This window comes from Perognathus longimembris, chromosome 12 (genome assembly GCF_023159225.1).
Source record: "Perognathus longimembris pacificus isolate PPM17 chromosome 12, ASM2315922v1, whole genome shotgun sequence".
NCBI lineage: Eukaryota > Metazoa > Chordata > Mammalia > Rodentia > Heteromyidae > Perognathus > Perognathus longimembris.
In genome coordinates, this window is record NC_063172.1 from 35678914 (window position 1) to 35700939 (window position 22026).

The 22026-nt window shown below is 35.5% G+C and overlaps 1 protein-coding gene across 2 annotated transcripts in view; it reads right to left on the minus strand.

The window, feature by feature from the left end:
- Positions 1-22026, minus strand: part of Lrrc69 (leucine rich repeat containing 69) — a 71788-nt gene that overhangs the window by 11224 nt on the left and 38538 nt on the right. For both annotated transcript variants that reach the window (XM_048358992.1, XM_048358991.1), the window contains 2 exons: positions 9468-9569; positions 4945-5124 (listed from right to left, as the gene is read on the minus strand). In XM_048358992.1, coding sequence (XP_048214949.1) covers positions 4945-5124; positions 9468-9569 — 282 coding nt within the window. The remainder of the gene's footprint in view (positions 1-4944; positions 5125-9467; positions 9570-22026) is intronic.

Below are 22026 nucleotides of genomic sequence, written 5' to 3' on the forward strand. Positions count from 1 at the left end.
TGCCAAGCTTTGTGACTATAATGGTGAACAAACGCAAATGGTCCTTATATTGCTTAAACTTGGTTTCAGTGATCAATGTCCATAGCAAGCAACAGGTAAACAAATTGCCAAGTGCTGTGCAGACTTTAGAGCCTTCTAACATAAATGCTGACTTAACTTTTTTTTTGGGGGGGTGGGGCAGTTCAAGGCTAGAGCTCTGCCACTTGAGCCACAGTACCACTTGCAGCTTTTTTCTGAGTAGTGTTTAATTGGCCATAAGAGTCTCACAGACTTTTCTGCCCCAGCTGGCTTTGAACCAGCATCCTCATATCTCAGCCTCCTGAGTAGCCAGAATTATAGGCATGAGCCTGGCCTGACTTAACTTTTGACAGACATTTTTATACAAAAACTATCAAAGTAGTAAAATTTTGGGCAATTTAACTGGCTATTATTCACTGAGAACTTTCATAAATTCTAGGCTTTTATAGTAGAGTCAAATCTACATGTCACTTTGCTGAAGATGTTTACTTTGATCAAACACTTACTGATTTCATTTGCTTTCCTTAAGTACAATTGAATAAGCATAGCACAAACATAATTCACACATAACAGGATCAGGAAGGAAAAAGTAGCCTTCCTTTAAGGTTACCAACTCCTCAAAAAAGTAAGTGAATTAATGTAAATCTGATACCAAGTAGAGTGATGGTGATGGTATGGATTCACTTTAAGTGATGTACATGTAGAATTACATCATTCTTAATTATAGTAACTATTTTTGTGATAAGCAAAAGTTTATTTATAAAAATAGGGGAATATCATGTGTAACATTTAACAATACTTTTGGCTAGGTGCCGTGGCTCACACCTGAATCCTAGCTATTCAAGAGGCTAAGATATGAGTATCATGATTCGAAGCCAGCCTGGGCAGGAAAATCCCTGAGACTCTTATTTCCAATTAACTATCAAAAAAGCTCACATGAAGCTGTGGCTGAAGTGGTAAAACACTAGCCTTGAGCAAAGACCTCAGGGACAGTGCTCAGGCACTGAGTTAAAGCTCCAGAACTAGTACACACATACACACACACACACACACACACACACACACACACTTCTGATTTTAAAAGTTTTGGCAAAGGACAATGTGAGGGACATATTTAGTAGGGCTGACCAACAATCACAGCTGATTTATATCTCTTAATTATTACTTTCTCTGGGAATCCCAAGAGCTTTCTCCTGGACAGCACTCTGGGAAAATGCCTTACATTATTAGGTGATATGAATTCCATTGACAGTCCCTTATTTCATTCCACAGGATTATAAATGGCCTAAGGGAAGTGACTTTTGTGAAATCTGTACTTTGCATCCTAAAAGTAAATAGATACCTCCATAGCTTATGTGTGTATTGCTATAATTAAAATCAGTTACATATTTTCTGCATCATAAACATACTTGTAGTTACTCTTAATAAAAAGCCTTCTACTTGGTATATAGCAGAGAAATTTATATATTTTATAATTGAAATCAAGGATGCTATTGATCTCTAAAGGGAAGCCATTTTCTTGTGGGGTTTTCTTTTGTCAATATGGAATTTCTTTTAGATAAGATTAATTTTTTTCAGTCCTGGGCTTGAACTTGAGACCTGGGCACTGTCCTTGAGCTATTTGCTCAAGGCTAGTGCTCTGCCACTCTGAACCACAGTGCCATTTCTAGTTTTCTGGTGGCTAATTGGAGATAAGAGTCTCCTGGACTTTCCTGCCAAGGCTGGCTTCAAACCATGATCCTCAGATCTCAGCTTCTTGAATAGCTAGGATTATAGGCATGAGCCACTAGCCCCCAGCATGATAAGATTAAATTTTGAAGATAAAAATAGGACTGAAGATATGGCTTAACAGATAGAGTATTAGTAGAGTATTCACGCAACCAGCATGAGGTCCTGTGTTCAGTCTCTAGTGCCATCAAACAAAAACAAAAAGACAAAATCATAAACCATAAAACCCGTAGAGCAAAATAGTAAACATTCCTAACTCTAGGTAAAAGGCATATAAATATTTGCTATATGAATCACTCAAATTGTGTGCTACTCGTGACTTTTTCAACAACAAAAAAGTGTTGTTCTTAATGGACTTAATTATAAACAGCTCACATAGTGAATTTCATAAAAAAAATTCTACAATTACCAGTTTGGAGAAGTCTAGTGAAACTCTGAAATGTAAATAGTAATGATCTCATCCAGCAGTTAGAAATGGAAACCTATGGAATGATTCAATACTTTATCAGCATGCATGTGAGGTCCCTGCTGTCCTTGAGGAAACACTGGCTGTGAGAGACAAAACTCTGGCTCCATAACCATGGACTCAGTGACACAATAGTTTGTGCTCCAGAGACTTTGTCTTGAGTCCAACAAAATAAATAGAAAGCCTCTGGGCACACAGATTCCAAGAAGTAGATGGACAGAGAAAAGTCCACAGTGTGCTCTAAAGTAACTTCTTCTTATCATCCAAAAAGCACACATTTTAATAATAATACTTTTGTACTTTGATAGAATCTAAATCCCAAGTATCCATGATCGTTAAACACTCATCCATCTTGAAAGAACCCACAAAATAGGGTGGTGATAGATTTCATGTTCAGATTACAATAGAAAAGGAAAAACAAACAATAAGAAACTAACAAAAACCAAGTAAGCCAACTTTTATGGTAATTCCTTGGAAAAATAAACCCTTTCTCTCTTTAAAATGTATTCTTATTTTCTTTAGGTAGTTGTACAAAGAAGTTGCCATTCAACAGAGCAGTTTATGAATACAGTGCCTCTTGATCAATATCACCTCATTTAACATTCTCATCTATCCCTCCACCCCATCCTTTCCCACATTTATTAATTTTTAGATTATGTATTGATCTTTTATTTGCCATTTAACAAAGTAATTTATGTACACAATACATCTTGATCAGTGTCATCCCTTCAACATCTTCATTCCAATCTTCTACCCACCCCTTCCCTTATTTTTCTCAGATCTGTGGTATATACAATGCATTCATGCCTACATTCCACTCATTTCCCTATTCATTCTTCTACCCCTTCCCTCTACTGAAGATTCACCCATGGTCCAGTACTGTATAAACAACACTTGAAAATCGGTATTTGTCATTTCTCTGTACTCCACTGAAGATTTATCCCTTCTTTTTTGTCTTACTGTTATTTATTTGCCACACTTGTCACCAGATAATTTATTAATTCACATACCCAGCCAATTATTTTTGTCTTTTTCTGTGTGTCAGCCACAAAATAGTTCTTTCTCATTCATCCCTGAGGTGATGGGACAGCCTTAAACAGGCAGAACAAAGACTCCCAGCCCTGATTTCCCATGAAAATCAACTGAAAACATTATAACAATGGGGGTGTTGAGGACCCTGTCTTTGCATGTCCTCGTTTACAATAGGTTATCTGTATTTTTTTCAAAGCTCTGTGTAAAATTTGGTGAATGGTTAGTGATAAGACACACTGAGACAGGTGTCAGAAGACTGAACTCAGATCCTTCACTGGTACAGAGACTTCTTAGGTCTAATGACACCTTCAGTCACTAGAACTATGGGATTTTGAATCTTTATCTGGCCAGTTCTTTCCTGTCCTTTAGCTATCAGTTCAAATACACACACACACACACACACACACACACACACACACACACACATTCATGTAATGAAGTCTTTACCTCCAGTGGCTCCAGTGTGGAGCAAGGGCCTTTGCTAAAGCAATCAAATGCAATTGATGTCATCAGTGTAGTCCCCAGTGCATTATGATTGGACACATTCATATGAAAGAAAGAGGGAAGGAGAAGATGGCAATTGATAAGTTAAGAGCAGATTATTCTTAACAGTCCTAAGAAGGAACCAGCTCTGCTAATAACTTTATACTGGACTTCAGTAGAACTCTGGTGTTAGAGCTACTCAATTTATGGAGCTACTATATCAGTTCTAAGAGACTTACATACTATATTATAAGTTAGAGTTGCATGAGCGTTTAATGGTTTCATGTTTGCCTCTTTCACCAGATGATAATCTTCAGAATGGCAGGAACTGCATCTGTTAGTCATTCATTTCACATTGTCAACCATTGCACTTCACCATCCCAAGAGAGGTCAAGTGTTACTTAGAGCAAAAATGTATGGTGCCAAGAACAAATGTTGTTGGGACAGGAACAGACGTAGTCCAACGGTAATCCTCAGGCCAAATCTGTTTCACATTCGGTTTGCAGATGACATGTAAACTAAGAATCATTTTACATATTTAAATGGTTAAAAGAAACAGGGAAATATTTCTTGTATGTGAGTAGAATATGAAATTGAGATTTAAGGTTTATGAGAAAAGTTTGATTGGGACATGACCACCCTTGTGTACATATGACCTACAAATGTTTTCCTGAAGGAGAGTTTTGAGTTGTTGAGCGTTGTCTAAACCATATAGTTTATGGATAATTATAGAAAATAAACATTTAGTGTAGGCTGGTTTTCAATATGTCTCATGAGCTTTGTCACTGCCCAAGGATCCACATCTTCTAAGTGGAATAATGTTGTAGGCTCATACTTATCACTTTCAATATGTGCTAAAACACCATATGACATAAACCAGCCAGCACAATCTTTTTGTTACTCACACTCCATAACAGACTAATGAATAATACCTTTCACTAGGGGCATGTAGTTTCATTAACGGCTGATAAAGGGATTTGCTGAATAAAGCTTTTCAGTTTCCATGGAACTATGATGGAGAGCATGTGTTCTGATAGAGTTCACATGTAAAATAAATGGGTGATAATGATAATTATATAAACATATCAGATTTTTCAATACAAAATTGTTATATTAGCACAGAAGTCAATCCTTAGATACAAAGTTTGAGTTGTCTTAAACAAGGATGAAAGAATGAGTCAATCTCACATTCATATTCACATAAAAGCACCACTTACCTTTGATGGATGAACAAACTGAACGCATTCCAGCCATGTTGTTAAAAAGGATTTTTCACATATTGCACATTTTTGCCCCTGAGAGATTTTGTCTTTGATATCTGGATACTCTTCTATGGCATTCATAATGAAAGAATTTCTTTCTTCTAGCTGATTCATGATAAATCTTGCTGTTATTTCCTAAATTAAAAAAAATATGGCTCCTCAAATTAATTTCAAAATTTTGTGACATTGATTCAGTTTTCTGCCTTAATATTCAGTTTTTGTTAAAACACGATTCTAAACTAAGATTCTATATAATAAATTATTGGAAATGTAATATGGAATTATAAATATGTTTGACTTTTATCAACATATGGAAAGTAATTTACTTCCACTGGAATATATTTATGCCTTTTGCGTATAGGATTCTAGGTTACAATAGAATTCTATTATGTATTTTTAAAAATTAGACAATTAGATCTAAATTTGGTAAATTTTGTCACAATGAGCAAGGATTGTACAAATATTCAGACTGGACTCAAAAATCAGGTCTGTCCTTAGAAAGATATCTCACTTTTTTTCTCATATGTGGAATCTAGACTTTAAGAAGATAGGAAAGTAGAAAAGAAAAGGAATAGAATAATGAGTGGTGAATTGATCAAAGTATATTACACAATTGTTTACATTCATGGGAATGTCATAATAATACTCTTTATTTTTGCACATTTATTAGTATATACTAAATAAAATTGCATATGTAATATTCACTGAGGTCTAAATCCAAATCATTTAAGCTGAAGTTCACAAGCCAATGTAAACTGCATCATCTGGGAGTTTATCAGAAATGTAGAATCTTTGACACACCACAAATCGATGGAATCAACATTTCAACTCAACAAGTTACTCTATCTATCCATACAATTGTCTGTCTGTATGCATAGTCAAGTTTGATAAGGGCTTGTGATTAGCTTCAGTGAATATATGAACACCACCACCATGTTGAAGAGCATTGACTTCTATGAACTAATTATCTCACATCATTCTGTGATACCCTTGGCCAGAGATGGTCACAATATCAACTTGGTGCAATAATATTTTAGTATTAACTAATAAAAGGGATAATGAAAAAATGGAAATTGCTTTCACCAGGACTATCAACATTATCATCTTAATTTAAAAATACCATATGTAATACATAAAATTAAGTCTTTGTTGATCAAACAAAGGAAACAAGTACAGTTATTTGCTTTATTCCAAGTTTTTGCCAGTAGCAGAAAAGTCTACAAAAATGTTACAAAAACATTTTAATGGTATATGGGGAGAGTTTCTTTGGGACTTGTTTTCCTTAGCCAAAGTAAAAACTTTTCCCAGTAGTATTACAGTAGTCTACATCAGACTATTGATAAATACATACATATATACACATATGTATATATTATTGAGACTATATTGTGAATATATTATTAAAACATGTAAATTCTTAAGTATATACATGATTCTTCATTTATTTGCCCGAATGAAAGTCTTAAAAGTTTTTGTTGATAATAACAAAACCCACAAAGTGCTGTAACTCTGCTCTCTGTCACTTTACATGTACAATTTAACAAGAGATTTGGCATGGTTTACACAGCCAACAGCAAGTGTTGGCTTGTTATGTGTCCCATCCTTCCATAACACATTCTCCTTCCCACTAAATCTCCATTTCCTGGACACAAGTAAGTGACTGAGATCAATTCAAAGGACCATCTGAAAGCATTACTATTAACAGGCCTCCAAAATCAGACATTCACTGTCATCCTTTTTTCTATCTATCCATAGAATTGTAGTGACTCTAAATGAAATACCATGTGGACTACATGACTTCAGTGGTTTGGTTCAGTCTGCCGAGAATTCATAGACAAGGATTTGCTCTCCAAGCAGAAGATAGAATGATTTGCTGAAATGTGTGAGACCTACATATACGTTTATAGAGATTGCTTTCTTCCATTTATGATATCTGGATCCAAAACAAGTCAGTTATACTCAGTGTATCTTGACAATTTTTACATCACCAATTATTTATATACTTCTATGTACTGCCAATATGTTACTTTGAAATGACAAGTTATAATATTAATACATATAAGTTTTGACTTAGAAATGTGAGAATATATACAGTAAGATACTGTCAACATAATAGTACCTCTTAGAATACTTTTTAGAGATACATTTAATACAGGTTTAAATATATATACATAATGATGGCATAATTCCAGTGTTTTAAAACAAGAAACCGGGGCTGGGGATATGGCCTAGTGGCAAGAGTACCTGCCTCATATACATGAGGCCCTGGGTTCAATTCCCCAGCACCACATATACAGAAAACGGACAGAAGTGGCGCTGTGGCTCAAGCGGCAGAGTGCTAGCCTTGAGCAAAAAGAAGCTAGGGACAGTGCTCAGGCCCTCAGTCCAAAGCCCCAGGACTGGCCAAAAAAAACAAAAAAAAAAAACAAGAAACCTTTTCTAGACAAATAACTTACTTATTTTTAATAGTTTATATGGCAGTTTTTAGAATATCTATAAGGTAATCATAGGTAGGTTTGAACATTACAATTTTGAAACTGAAGAGAGTACTTTTCTGTCACCTTGAATACTGGAAACATTATCATAAAGCTTCTCAGAAATCCTGCTAACACCTTCATTTATCTGCTCATCAGGCCTCCTCTATAAACCACAATCCCCTCCTACCCAAGATGACCCTGTCTCTCCTTCGCTTCAATGTGGCATGGAGTTTGGAGCCCAATTGTTGGCAACACTGTACCAATACTATCTCTGCAACTTTGAACAAATTGTTTAACCTCTCAGAGTCTCCATTTCTCTATCTATAAAAAGGGACTGTAATGGTACCTTATGACAGTAAGTGTTTAGAAAAGTACCTGGCACATATAAAATTAAAACAAATGTTAGCTAGTATAGTATTATTCTGAAAAGCTTCCCATGGGAGAAAAATCAGTTGGAGAGATTAAACAAGTTAAATAGTTGTGCTTTAAATTATTTGCAATTAAATTTTAAAGGAGATGTTTATGCTACAAGAATAGAAGATAATTCTGTTTATGGAAATATTTTCTGAAAGGCAATTTGAAAAGAGCTAATATTTAAAGGAAATCCCCAAGCTAAAAATTTGCTATTAGTTTGGTCTAGATATAGATTAAAATTGATCATCTAAACACCCCACAGAGAAATAGCTAAGATAGTATCACATAACAGAATGTTACATATTCATCAAAAAGATATTTTAGTTGTTTTTTTCTGATCAGAAATCCACGATATTTTGAGTGAAGAAAAACAAGTCTTGAAATAATGTATAGAATCTTTTTCAATATCACTGTATCATAACTTTATTTTTATTTTCGTCCTTGTTCATCTCTATTTTCTGGGTTTCATAATGAATATGTAGTGCCATTCAGCATACTCAATAGTTTTTCAAAATAAATTCATGAACAAATTAAGCCTTGGAATTAAAGTGGCTATTTACTCCAGTCATGAAACTTGAATTCTAACTGCTGGAAGTGAGATGAAACTTTTGCATGTTCAACTACAGACTGAAGTGAATCTGAGAAGTCCAAATTCATGATGGAGAGCTGTACTGTAAGAATAGAGGATCTGCAATCTTCTTGTCCACTATAAATGGAATCCTCCATCATGGTTTCCTATTCTTTATACTATCATCAGCATGTGTGCATGTATGTGTGTTGTGTGTGTGTATGTGTGTGAAAGAGAGAGAAGAAGAGGGTGGGGGTGCTACTAGTAGAGCTTGAACTCAGAGCCTGGGTACTGTCCTTGAGCTTTGTTTTGCTCAAAGCTAGTGCTCTACCACATGAGCCACTGCTCCACCTCCAGCTTTTTGGTGGTTAATTGGAATTAAGAGTCTTCCCTGGTTGGCTTCAAACTGTGAACATCAGATCTCAGTCTCCTATGTTCCTAGACATTACAGGCTTGAACCACTGGCACCTGGCTTACCAATATTTTTAAGTAACATAAATGTGAACTCTGGATTATATTCATTCCTTTACAAGGAGTGGGGACAAACAAAAAGGAGACCAAAGAGGTAAAAATCTCACAAGAACAAATCAAGCATATCTTTAGACAACACTAAAAATATACTTGGAAGACTAGAGTGAAAAAGAAATTCAACTCTTTTCATCCAACAAAATATCCCCATTTCTGTGTATTTAGTCACTCTGGCAATCAGCTAGGATTGTATTGGATTCTGTAAACAAATGGTGTATAGGCTCCACATTTGCCAGCAGACTAGGATTACACTAAACATTTTCTGGTTTGGTAAGAACACTTTAAAAGAAAATCCTTGAAAATGTAAGGCACGGAGAGCAAAGAAGGGGTGACTTTGTCCAAAAGGAAACATACTCTTTGTGTGACTTATGTAAGTAACTCTAACCCCTCTGTATGTCACCTTTATAATAACAATAATAAATTCACAAAAACAAGAAAGTTTTAGTCACAGCATTCGATTGCTGACTCATGCTTATAAGCTAAGTCTTCACCCGGAGATTCCAAAGGTCCTCCTGTTGGCCAGCATAGATTGGCTGCTTCCGGAACAGGGGGTTTCCCTCACAGTAGAACTCCCTCAGCTTCATATGCTGAAACTTTCAAAAGAAAATCAGAACATTAATGCACAACAGGAATCACCTCAAAAGCCTCATCCTCAATAAAAATAAAATAAAATTCTCTTATTAGGACATATATTGTACAATAGTACCTTCAGAGTTAGACATACTTTCACTGTTAGAAGCATAAGACTTTTAATACTAGCTTGAATCGCCATGACTGGTGACTGAACCACAGAGAAAACTAGCTCAGGATTATACCAGAGATAGTAATACAACAAGGTTCAACCAATCAAATGCTAAGAACAAATGAATATTATAAATACTGTGTTTATTAGAAAACTAAGTATGATGAAAAACATTCTAAAAGACACTATACTTCAAATCTCAGAGATTGTCTTATTAACCATGTATGGAAAAAGAAGGCAAGAGAAACAAACATAGGAACATCAAAGGGTGAACCAATGCTACAGCAATACTCACATGACACTATGTTGGAAATAAACTATACAACTTGGGGCGTAGGGAAAGTGGGAAAAACAAGGTAGGGGGTAACAGTGTTCAACAAGAAATGTACCCATTACCTTACTTACATAACTATAACCCCTCTAACATCACCCTTACAACAGAATTAAATTTTAAAAAATAAACAAATAACATTTTCATTATAACCTGTTATGCACAATAGAAATGAAAACAAAAGGAAGCTCAGGGGAGGAGTACTTGCCCCTACAATGCACAAGGACCTAAGATGGATCATCACTAAATGCAAAATTGGAAACATGTGCACAATCTACCCTTGAGAGCCAGAATAAGCTGGCTGCATCAAACTGTAGCACTTTACAAATTTATGGGACAGTGACAGGTTTCTATGAGTTCAGCCCAGAGTTGTAAGATGGAAATTACTTAACAAATTTAAAATGATTGACTTGAAACATCTTTCCAGAAAGAGAGTATAAAGATTTGGAGTTGATGGAGAATTAAGATAGTGAATGATGAATCTAAAAGCTAGTCAGAATTACACAATGATTAGGCTGATGACATCATTTGAACAGAAGAGAGCCCTCCCCCCCCCCAAAAAAAGGCCCTCTCTCACTTGCCCTTCATGTGTAGTAAGGAAAATAGCCAAAAAGTAAATTAGTCATAACTCTTCAGTATCTCCCAAATGCTTTCTGATGAGAATAAGAGAAGATCCTCAGAGAAAATTGGAGAGAGGAGGCTAATCTTGGTTGGAAAAAAATGATAACAACTCTTAGGTCATAAATCTAGGCAGAAAGAGAGAGAAGGAAAGATAGAAAGACAGACAGAGATAGGTAAGTAGGAAGGTAGACAGATGATAGATTTCTCCTTAGGGCTAATAAGAAAGAGCTTTTTATCTAGTTCTCTATTATCCTATTTATTATTACCCTACTTATTATTTATTACTTTTTCCTATTCCCACCCTCCATTATGGATTTATTTAGCCTCCTTATTTAGCTAAAGACACCAGTACTAAACGTCTCCAAACTATGAATATTTTTAGCCTATGCCAGAATCTTATTCTTTCCAGACTCTACACATATCTCTCAATGTCTTTGCATTCACTTTTCCTGCCTTCAGCAATTAGTGTAAAAAATGTGAAAAACATGATAAATCTGACAGAAACTATTCTGTGCTATTAGCACACTTTGGTAATTTTAAGAAATGCCCACCAAAGATTTCCTATTTCTCCTTTAAGAGATAAGATTAGAATATTCCTCCCCTTGCTCCAGACTTGGTGATTCATTTATAACAAACACAATAACATCAAAGACATGTGTACAACTTCAAATATTAAATCAGAGAAGGTATTCCAATCCTAATTTGTTCTCTCTTGGCTTTTGGCCACTTACTCTGGAAGAAAGCAACTGCCATGACCTGAGGACATTTAGACAGGCCAAATGGTAAGAAACTGGGCTTTCTATCCAAATCCAAGTGAATGCATCATCTTGGAAGCAGATCCTCCAGCTCCAGTCACATGACTGCAAACCAGATGACAACTTCACTGCAAGTCATACAAAGGACTAGAAGCCAAAATCCCATAGCTAAAACCGTCTCAGCTCCCTAGGCCTCAGAATCTGTGTGAAATCGCCTATTTTAATGTTTTAAACAGCTGGATTCTGTGACAATTTGTTAGATAAAAGATAATGTGTATTTATTTTCAATATATATTACTGCGAGAGAGCAAGAGAAGTAATAACACTGTCCAAAAAGAACTGGAGCATGTAATAGAATGCTTGCCTAATATCATGAGTACAAAAGAGGCAAAGGGAAAAATAATAATAATTAATTATTGTCAAGATTTCATGCAATACCTCACAAATACTTTAAGATAAATGCATAAACTCGTTTTTTAGGAGTTTTTGTTTTGTTTTTGTTTTGCTTTTATTTTTGTCAGTCCTGAGGCTTGGACTCAGGGCTTGAGCACTGTCCCTGGCTTCCTTTTGCTCAAGGCTAGCACTCTGCCACTTGAGCCACAGCGCCACTTCTGGTCATTTTCTATATATGTGGTGCTGGGGAATCGAACCCAGGTCTTCATGTATGGGAAGCACGCACTCTTGCCATTAGGCCATATTTCCAGCCCATAAGCTCATTTTGAAACTATTAACAAGTACCTATTTTGTACTAAATAAATCTCTATGAGATTCTCCTCTGTCCTCCACGTGTAAGTTTAAACTACTTAAAATGGAGTTTCTAATATGCACACCAATTTTAATATGTCATAAAACTCTTTTTCCCTGCCTTCACAGGTACTTTTATGTGAGTTCTCCTTTATAAAATTAAAAAAAAACTTTCATAAAATTTTTATTCTTTCCCCTCAAACTAACAATGTCCTTTCTTCCAATCCTTAGTCACTTCCTCTTTAGAAAAAGCCATCTATTTGGAATTGAAAGGTAATTATACAATTAGTATTTCTCTGCTGGAAAGGAAAGTCCACATGTCTATAGACACTCCTTGGTCCATATACATAAACCTGTACACACAGTGGCAGAAAGGAACAGAAAAGAGCAGTCCCACACTCTGTAAGGGACACTTTCTTCAAGATAGGTTAAAGCAGCAGAAGTTTCCCAACCTCGATTTTGACAGGGCTGACCATGAAGAATTGGAGAATTCCATTTTAAAATTTATTCCGATGAGGCAACAATTCAGAGAAGTGAACTAGAAGGGAAAGTATTCACGGATTTTGTGAAAGCTGTTTCTGTTTTAAAAGCTAATTGTGGGAACTCTAGTCTTCCATTTTTCTAATCCAGACAGGAAATGAAAACTGACTGACCAGACTCACATTAGGACTTGCAGAAATACAATATCAGTTTGTAGCTTGATTTCCTTTCACACAAACCCAGTGTCATTTTAAATAAAGCCCCTCAAAGGCATAACATTTTAAATTTTACTCAGTATGCTTCTGTTCTTTGAGCCAAATAGCATCAGCATTTCCCTTAAGCTATTGATATCTTACAAACAACAACAAAAAGACATGAAAAAGAAAAAAGAAATGATCACTGCTTTTTAAGCTTTATATTTTAATCTCTAGGAATCAAATAGAGAATGGGGTTAAGATTCTGATCTATTTTTGTTCCACGTTTAACTGAGCCTACTCCCCTAAATAAATACAAGTGATAATATCCATCTCTATGAATTATGAAGACCAGATGAAGAATGTTTAAAGTGTTTAGTCAACTTTAAGGCATTATGGTAAATAATACCATATCAGACCTTATTGTCTAAGGAGTATATCAAATCTCTTGTTATCTTTTAAGGAAAAAAGTCTTATTAATATCAGTCCTTTTTTAATCAAAATGAACAACAGGAAATGGAAAAAAGAGGGTTTTTTATCTAACAAAAATGGTCATTTTATTTCATCTTTTTAAAAGTTACTATTATGGTCTAAATATTGATAAAACACCTTCTTCTAAAATATATATATATTGACATTTAACTCCCAGAGTAACTAGTGTTAAAGGGTGTGGTTTGTGGGAGGAGATTAGTTTTGAGGGTTCTGTCATCTTTAATGGTGTTAGGATGCTTCGATAAGAGTCGTAGGAAAGCTCATTCGCCCTTTCTCCATGAAGCACATTGCTAGACAGCACCACCTTTGTAATAGAGAACAAGCACTCTGTGGATTCAATATCTGCTGATGACTTGCTCTTGTGTAGCTGAATTTTGTTTTTTAGGAAAATGTGCAATTTACAAATTCCCTACTGAAAGTAAATAAATAGCTACTTCTTGCTAAGTACAAGAAGAAAAAATTCCCACAAAAACAAAAACCTCATATGGGCAGTGTGAAGATAAGGAGGGAGGGATCAACTTGAAAGGCATGTGAAAACCAATAACTCCCACAGAAGAAATAATAATTGAGGAAATTAAACACACACAGTCAAGAGATCCTGAAAGATGGGATCAAAGAACAAAAGACAGAGGGATTGCTGCACTTTCTCATATATAGGCAGCCCTGGGAATTCATTGGCTCACACTTGAAACAACTACACTCCACCTGCCAACACCACACTCACTTCCCATGAAGCCAAGGTATTCATAGCTGAGAAGGAGCCATACATTGAAGAGAGGGAGAGATGATGAGAATCTGAATGACAGGTCACATCAAAACAGTTCAGAATATTATTTGCTCCTACAAAGTGAATGGCCTAGACAGCTGCCAATCTTTCAAAGTGCTCCAAATTTGAAAATAAGTTAACACTTTTCCAAAACTGAAATTACCTAACAATCACTGAGTGGCAACACAATGAAGGGAAACAGAAGAATTTATACCAGGAACTGGCTAGTTGTTCAATAATATAAAATTTTCGGTGTAATAAATGTCTTCATGGAGGTGCATTAAATAAGACTATGATAACATTAAGAACTAATTACAGAAGTGGTGCTATGACTCAAAATGGTAGAGTTCCAGCCTTTAGCAAAATAGCTCAGGGATAGTGCCCAGGCTTTGAGTTCAAACCCCACGAGGTGCAAAAAGAGAAAAAAGAAAAAGAAAAGAATCAATTAGAAAACCTTAGAAACATTCATTACTAGTAATAAAGTTTCTGAAGCAAATTTTGGCAACATTCACGAATTAAATAAGTGTGCATATTTTTTCATTCGGAAGTATGTCTTGATTCAGACAAATATTTCTTAAGTAATTAGTATGGTATGTACAAAGATGAGTTGCACTGAGATCCATGGAAACAATGTTATTGTGGTAAGAAGTCTGAAAGATACTATCTGCCAAAAAAATTAGGATACTAAATATGCATGCAACAATACTCGCAGTGTATTATTGTATACCACTTCAAGTGGTATACAATATTTGGAATTATGGGGAAATGATTACAATAAAAAATATAAAAGGCAGGCTAGAAATGTGCCTTAGCAGTATAATAGTGCTTGTTAGCATGCATGAAGCCCTGGGTTTGATTCCTCAGCACCACACATATATAAAAAGCCAGAAGTAGCACTGTGGCTCAAGTGGAAGAGTGCTAGCCTTGAACAAAGGAAGCCAGGGACAGTGCTCAGGCCCTGAGTTCAAGCATTAGGAGTGGAAAAATAAAAATAGGTAGATAGGTAGGTAGGTAGGTAGATAGATAGATAGATAGATAGATAGATAGATAGATAGATAGATAGATTTATAGATAGATTTTTCTTAAAAGCAGTTTACTGCCAATGGCTTATGCTTCTAATTCTGGATACTCAGAAGGCTGAGATAAGAGAATCATGGTTTGAAGCCAGCCCACACAGGGAAGGCCATGAGACTCTTATCTCAAGCTAACTACTAAAAAGCCAAAAGTGAAGACATAGTTTATTGGTAGAGCACTAACTAGCCTTGAGCATAAAAGCTTAGAGACACCACCCAATTCCTGAAGTCAAGTCCAGAACCCACAGAAAAGAAAACAAAAAAGGCATGTTATAAAACATGTATGTATAAATACTATATATAAACATATATGTGTATAAATACTACAACAATACATATGACTAACGATATTACTATGGGACATGTATGGCTATTCCAATTTTAAAAATACACACATTTGCATATACACAAACTTATACACTCATATGAGTTCGTGTGTGTGTGTGTGTGTGTGTGTGTGTGTGTGTGTGTGTGTGTTGGTACTGGAGATCAAAGCTCGTATATTTTAAAACTAAAATAATAGTAAACAATGAGTTGCAGTGGGTCACAATTGAAGTTCCAGCTACTCAGAAGCCCAAGCTTTGAGGATTACAGTTCAAACCCAGCTTGGGAAGACAAATCCACGACTTTTATCTGTAACTAACCAGCAAAACGTTGTAAGTGAAGGAGTAGTTCATGTGGTATAGTGCCAGCATTGAGCAGAAGAGGCCAAGCAAGAGTTCAAAACCTGTTCTATCACACACATACAAAAACGAAAAACCCAATATGTTAATACATACTGTCCACTGATTTAGTTTGATTATAGATAATATTGTTTCTCTTTAACACTTATCTATATTTTCCGAATTGTCCACAGTAAAAGAAAATACAGATTCTTTCAGAGATTATTAAACTCAGATCATTCTGATTCAGATTACCCACATGTAAACCTCAGAAGACAAATTGTGGAAATGAAGCAGCACAGTATAAATTCCTCCTATATTTGGTGAAAAGAATGAAAACATAACTTCCCAAAGTGGATAAAAATCTTCCCAGGGCTAAAAATATTGCAAGAGCTTTAAGAATGCTATACTAACATTTGTGCTGATTGTACGCTTTTCCCAGAAGTTTGGGAACTTTCCCACATATCAGGCATAGGAGGTAAAACATTAAGAAATATGTTTTTCAAAGACTATGTTGGCTTTGTGCATTTCAATGAAAGAATGATAAAATTCCAAAGAAGATGAAAATTGGTTAATAGGGAAGGTTAAAAAAATCTTAAGGAATCACAATGGTGTGTGACCTTCCAAAAGCTCAATCTTACCTGAAAATATAAAAATATATTCAGACTATAGCTGAAGAATTCAGCTACAAATTGTCTAAAGGAACTCAAGAGGGAGGCTAATGAAATTTTGCTTCCATTATGGAAATACAAAAACCCACATTCAGTTCTGCATATATTATTTCCTTGGGTTTATTAGCCTCAATATTGACTATTTCTTTTCACTAAGCACACACACATACATATTTTCTTATGAAAATTCTAATTGTCCATTCATGAATAACTTGTGTTTACATTGAAATTTCTATACTAAAAAGGATATTTTATGAAGTACTACTTTTTCCTAAGTATTATGTTCTGTCCTATTTTTAAATGTTACTGTGAGGTTTAGGAAAAGTATGATAGCTAATAGCTGTGACCATTGGCCCCCCAAAAATAATGACAATTTGCTTGGTGATTTTTTGTTTGTTTGTTTCATTTATTTGTTTTTCTGGGTTTCTGTGGGGGGTTTTTTGTTGTTGTTTCCTTTTTGTCAGTCATGGGGCTTGAACACAGGGCCAGGGCACTGTCCCTGAGCACTTTTTGCTTAAGGCTAGCCCTCTACCACTTTGGACCACCACACTACTTCCAGTTTTTGAGTGCTTAATTGGAGATAAGAGACTCACAGGGATTCAAATTGCAATCCTCAGACGTCAGCCTCCTGAATAAATAGGATTACAGGAATGAGCCACTGGTGCCGCTTGCTTTTGTTTTTAATTTGAGGTTGAGTCATTCATGTTATTATGATTCTTCTTTTAAGGCATTATGGGAGGGGGTTCAAAAGTATATGATTATTTTTAATTACTTGAGTCATTTCTAATATTAAGTAACTACTTTGAGGAGATTTGTTAAGTTCTGGCAAATTACTTATTTCAACTTTATTATTCTTTATTGTGTTCTTTACTTATTTTTAGCCTGGATTGCTATATTGGTTCAAAAGCAAAGTATAGAATGCTGTTTATCTTGTGTAGCTATTTCCATGGATGAGAAGGAGCAGTCAGGAGTAGTGTTGTATATCCAACACTACAGCTGCAGACCCAGCCTCCTGTCCATCAGGCTTAGCCATGAGGTCACTGTCTTCATGTCTGTTACTAAGCAGTACTTGAGTAGCTGCTACTTTTCAAAGAAAGCAACACAAAGGGAAAGAAGGAGTGAGAAATAAAATCTCCCTAATTTTATCAATAAAATAAATCTTTCACAAAAGATTTTACTTTTTCCAAAATGAGAATGGAACTATTCCATTAGAAGTACTTCAGGAAACAAGGAGTGGAGATGTGGCTTTAACCAGATACTGAAAGTTTCTGCCCTGTTTATTTTTGTATTCTATTCAGTTATCTCTCATCACATGTGGACTCTTCAGAGAGCCATTCTTCAAAGTTTTATGTTCAGTTGCAAATCCGTCATTTAACCCTAGTTCATTCCTGCAATTTTGTAAACACTGAGAACAGATCAGTCACTCCTCAGCATGACCGTGCCTTATACATTTTCTTCATAACCTTACCTAAAATATGGTTTACCTGTTTATTATAAGCCTTCCTTACCAAGATATAAACTCTAAGAGAACATAGAGCTTGTCTTATTCATCTTTGTATCCAGAATGCTGGAAAATCAAATAAGGTATATATACCTTCCTCTCCTGTGGAGGTGAGCTGCTGGAGAGGTGTTGAAAGCACTGAGGCCCACTTCCAGAAACTATAATCTATCATTAGTTTGTAGCCTGAAAGGACTGAGGGCCCTAAGTCCAGATCCATCAAGGTATGTGGGCTGAAAGCATTGTGGACAGTACCTGGGTCTCTCTGTTCTCTTTCTCCCAGTATAAAACTTAGTGTCAGGTTTGATCCTCCACTCTCCAACTCAGTCAAGGGTACCTGCTACACTCTGCAGACCAAGGATGAGAAAGAGCACCTCAACTCACTAAATTGACCTGCTCAAATGTTGAGAATATTTCCGCTGAAAAGTTACATATTATTAAAACTTCCAACTAGTCACATGGCTTCAGATGCACCAATACCAATGCAAAAACACAAGAAATATGGGAAAGCAGGAAGGCAACATGACTCCTCTCAAACTCAACAACTCCACAATAACAAACCCTAATCTTAATAACAAACCCTAATCATAGATCAAAGCTCTTACAAATAATTCAAAACATGATTATAAGGAATGATCCATGAAATCATAGAAGACCCCAAAGAATGAATTCCAAGAAAACTCTCATAAGGAGGTAAATGAAATAAAGAAGGAAATGCAAGACATAAAGAGAAATTCAATAAAGACAGAAATTCTGGGCAGGAGGGGGGGAAATCAAATTGAAATTCTGGAAATTAATAGTTCAATAAGTCAATTTAAAATAAAACTAAGTCGAAAACATCTCCAGTGGACTAGAACAAATTGAAGGCCAAATGTCAATGCTTGAAGACAATATAGATATATTAGAACACACAAATAAAGATAAATAATTTAAGGTGAAGAATGGAACAGACAAAATTTCTGAGATACTATTTAAGAGATCAAATGCTCAAATATACACAAAGAAAAGAGAAGCTGTGCAAGAAGCTACAAGCACGGAAAACATATTTGATAAAATAAAAGTTTATTCAGTAAGCTTCTAAAATCTCAAGAAAGATAACCTTCCGGGTACATAAGGACTTAGATGATTCCAAACAAGACCAGGGAAAAAATTTCTCCCAGGAATATTATAGGTAAAACATTAGGCATCCAGAACAAGTAAAGAATTTCAAAAACTGGAAAAGAAAAAGCACCAGTCACCTAAACAGTCAAATCCACTAGAATAAAAGAATATTTCTCAAAAGAAATTGTTAAAGCAAGAAAAAATTTAATGATATTTTTCTAGATCTGTTATTTTCAAGAAAATAACTGCCAACCTACTAGGCAAAATATCCTTTATAAAATTAAAACGAAAACTTCTCTAATGAAAAACCAATTCAAGCTGGTTACAGGTGGTACATGCCTGTAGTCCTAGCTACTCAGGAAGCTGAGATCTCAGGATAGTAGTACAAAGCCAGCTCAACAGGAAAGTCCAGGAGAGGCATATCTCCAATTAACCACCAGAAAACTGGACTTGACAGTGTAGCTCAAAGTGATAGAGCACTAGCCTGGAGCAAAAAGCTCAGGGTCAGTGCCCAGGCCATGATTTAAAGCCCCACTACCAACAAAAAGCAAAGAAGAGCTAACAAAACAACAATTTATGACCATTACTGAAACATAATTAGGTAAGAATGACAACTACTTTACATTGGTAAAGAAAATTTCCATCAGGAAGTAGCAAGAGTGCAAGAGAAAGAAAAGGGATATAACTCAGAATAGAAGAAGCAGTATTAGTCCTCAGATATACACCTATGGTTAAAAGACCCTATAATTGCAAAATGGTAAGCACTTTTGGTGAAGTAGAAGAACAGTTAACTAACAAAAATAAGTAATTTTTCTAAATACCAATAACAAAGACTGAGAAAGAAATCAAGAAAGCCATTCTATTTATTACAGTCTCAAAAACAACAAAATACCCAGCAATAAATCTAATAAATGATGTGAATGGCCTCTACAATAAAAATTTTATAACCTTTAAGAAAGAAACTGATGACACCAGATAATTAATAGACATTTTATGTTCCTGGATCCACAGAATATTGTTAAAATAGCTTTCCTACCAAAAGCAACCTAAAATTCAGTACAATCCTTATAAAAATTCCGGTGTCATTTTTCACAGAAATACAATAATTCATCTTAAATATCTTATGAAAGCAAAAGAGATGCCAAATAGCCTAAACAATCTTGAGTAAAAAGGAAATGTTGGGTGTATGACCATGGGGGGGGGGGAGGGGTGGAAACACAGCATGAGTTGGATGTTCCTAAAGAGGATGCGATCTGAGGGTCAAGGTTTGCCTGGGCAAGAAACTCTGTGAGACTCCATCTCCAATTAATCACAGAAAAAGCCAGAAGTAGCACAGTGGCTCAAATGACAGAGTGAGCAAAAGGAGTCCAGAGACAACACCCAAGCCAAGAGTTCAAGCCCCAGGACTGGCAAAAAGAAAAAAAAATGCAGCATGGTACATGTAAGAACAGATTACAGGTCAATGGAATACAATACAAATCTAGAAATCAAGAATAGGTCCAAAGGGCTGGGGATATGGCCTAGTGGCAAGAGTGCTTGCCTCGTATACATGAGGCCCTGAGTTCGATTCCCCAGCACCACATATACAGAAAATGGCCAGAAGGGGCTCTGTGGCTCAAGTGGCAGAGTGCTAGCCTTGAGCAAGAAGAAGTCAGGGACAGTGCTCAGGCCCTGAGTCCAAAGCCCCAGGACTGGCCAAAAAAAAAAAAAAAAAACAAGAATAGATCCAAAAATAAGCCCACATAGCTACAGCCACCTGATTTTTTGAAAAGGGGAACAAAGACATACACCAGGGAAAAGACAGCCTCTTTAGCAAATACTGTTGGCAAAACAGAACATCCATAAGTAGAAGAATGTAACCAGAACCCTGTCTTTCAGCCTATAAAAAAAAATAATTTAAAATGAATCAAAGATCCAAAAAATTTAACTCATGAAAGTTTAAAACTACTATAGCTGTAAAATGCAGTGAAAACTCTTTAGGTTATAGGCATTAAGTATCATCTTTTTAAATAAGACTCTATACTGGAAATATGAATAATCAAAGGGATTGCATGAAACTAAAATTCTCTGCACAGCAAAGGAAACAATTTTCAGAGTGAGAGATAGCCCATAGAATGAGATGAAAATCTTTTGTCAGCTATTCACCAGATAAAGCATCTAGGACACATAAAGAGCTCTAAAAATTAAACTCCAAAAGAATAATTAATCTATATTAAAAAAATTGAGCAAGAAAATTGAATAGTTCACAGAAGAAAAAGAAATGCAGTAGAGTGGCAAATGATTACATAAATGTTCAACCCATATTACCATAAAGAAAATGCAAAACAAAACAACAGTGAAATTCTACCTCACCCCAGTCAGACTGGCTATCACAAGAAAACAAATAATAAGCAATGAGATGCAGGGGGAAATGTAAATTACTGAAGCCACTATTGAAATCAGTGTGGGTTTCAATACACTAAACTGAACACTGCAAATGCTAAACCGAAAAGTACCACATGCTCCTGCTGTACAATTCAGAGCATATATCCAAGAGAATGTATCTAATACAGTTGAGACACCCATGTACATAACAGCACTAGTCACAATAGCCAAACTACACAATGAGCCTGGGTGCCAGTCAATGAATAGAAAAAATAATGTAAAACAGAATGTAGTATTTATCATCCATAAAGAGGTATGTAATCATGTCATTGACAGAAAAATAGATTGAATTGGAAACCATGTTGTTAAGTAAAATAATCCAAACACTTCGGTTTTCTATCATACATAGGATCTAAATTTGTTTGAAAAGTGAATTACAAGACTGCAAAATGCCGGGGGCTGACATAATGAATGAATGAATAGAAACTGTATTGGAGTGAAAATAGTTGGCTAGAGGGAGAGAGGCAAAGGTGAAGGGAAATAAATATTCTCAAAG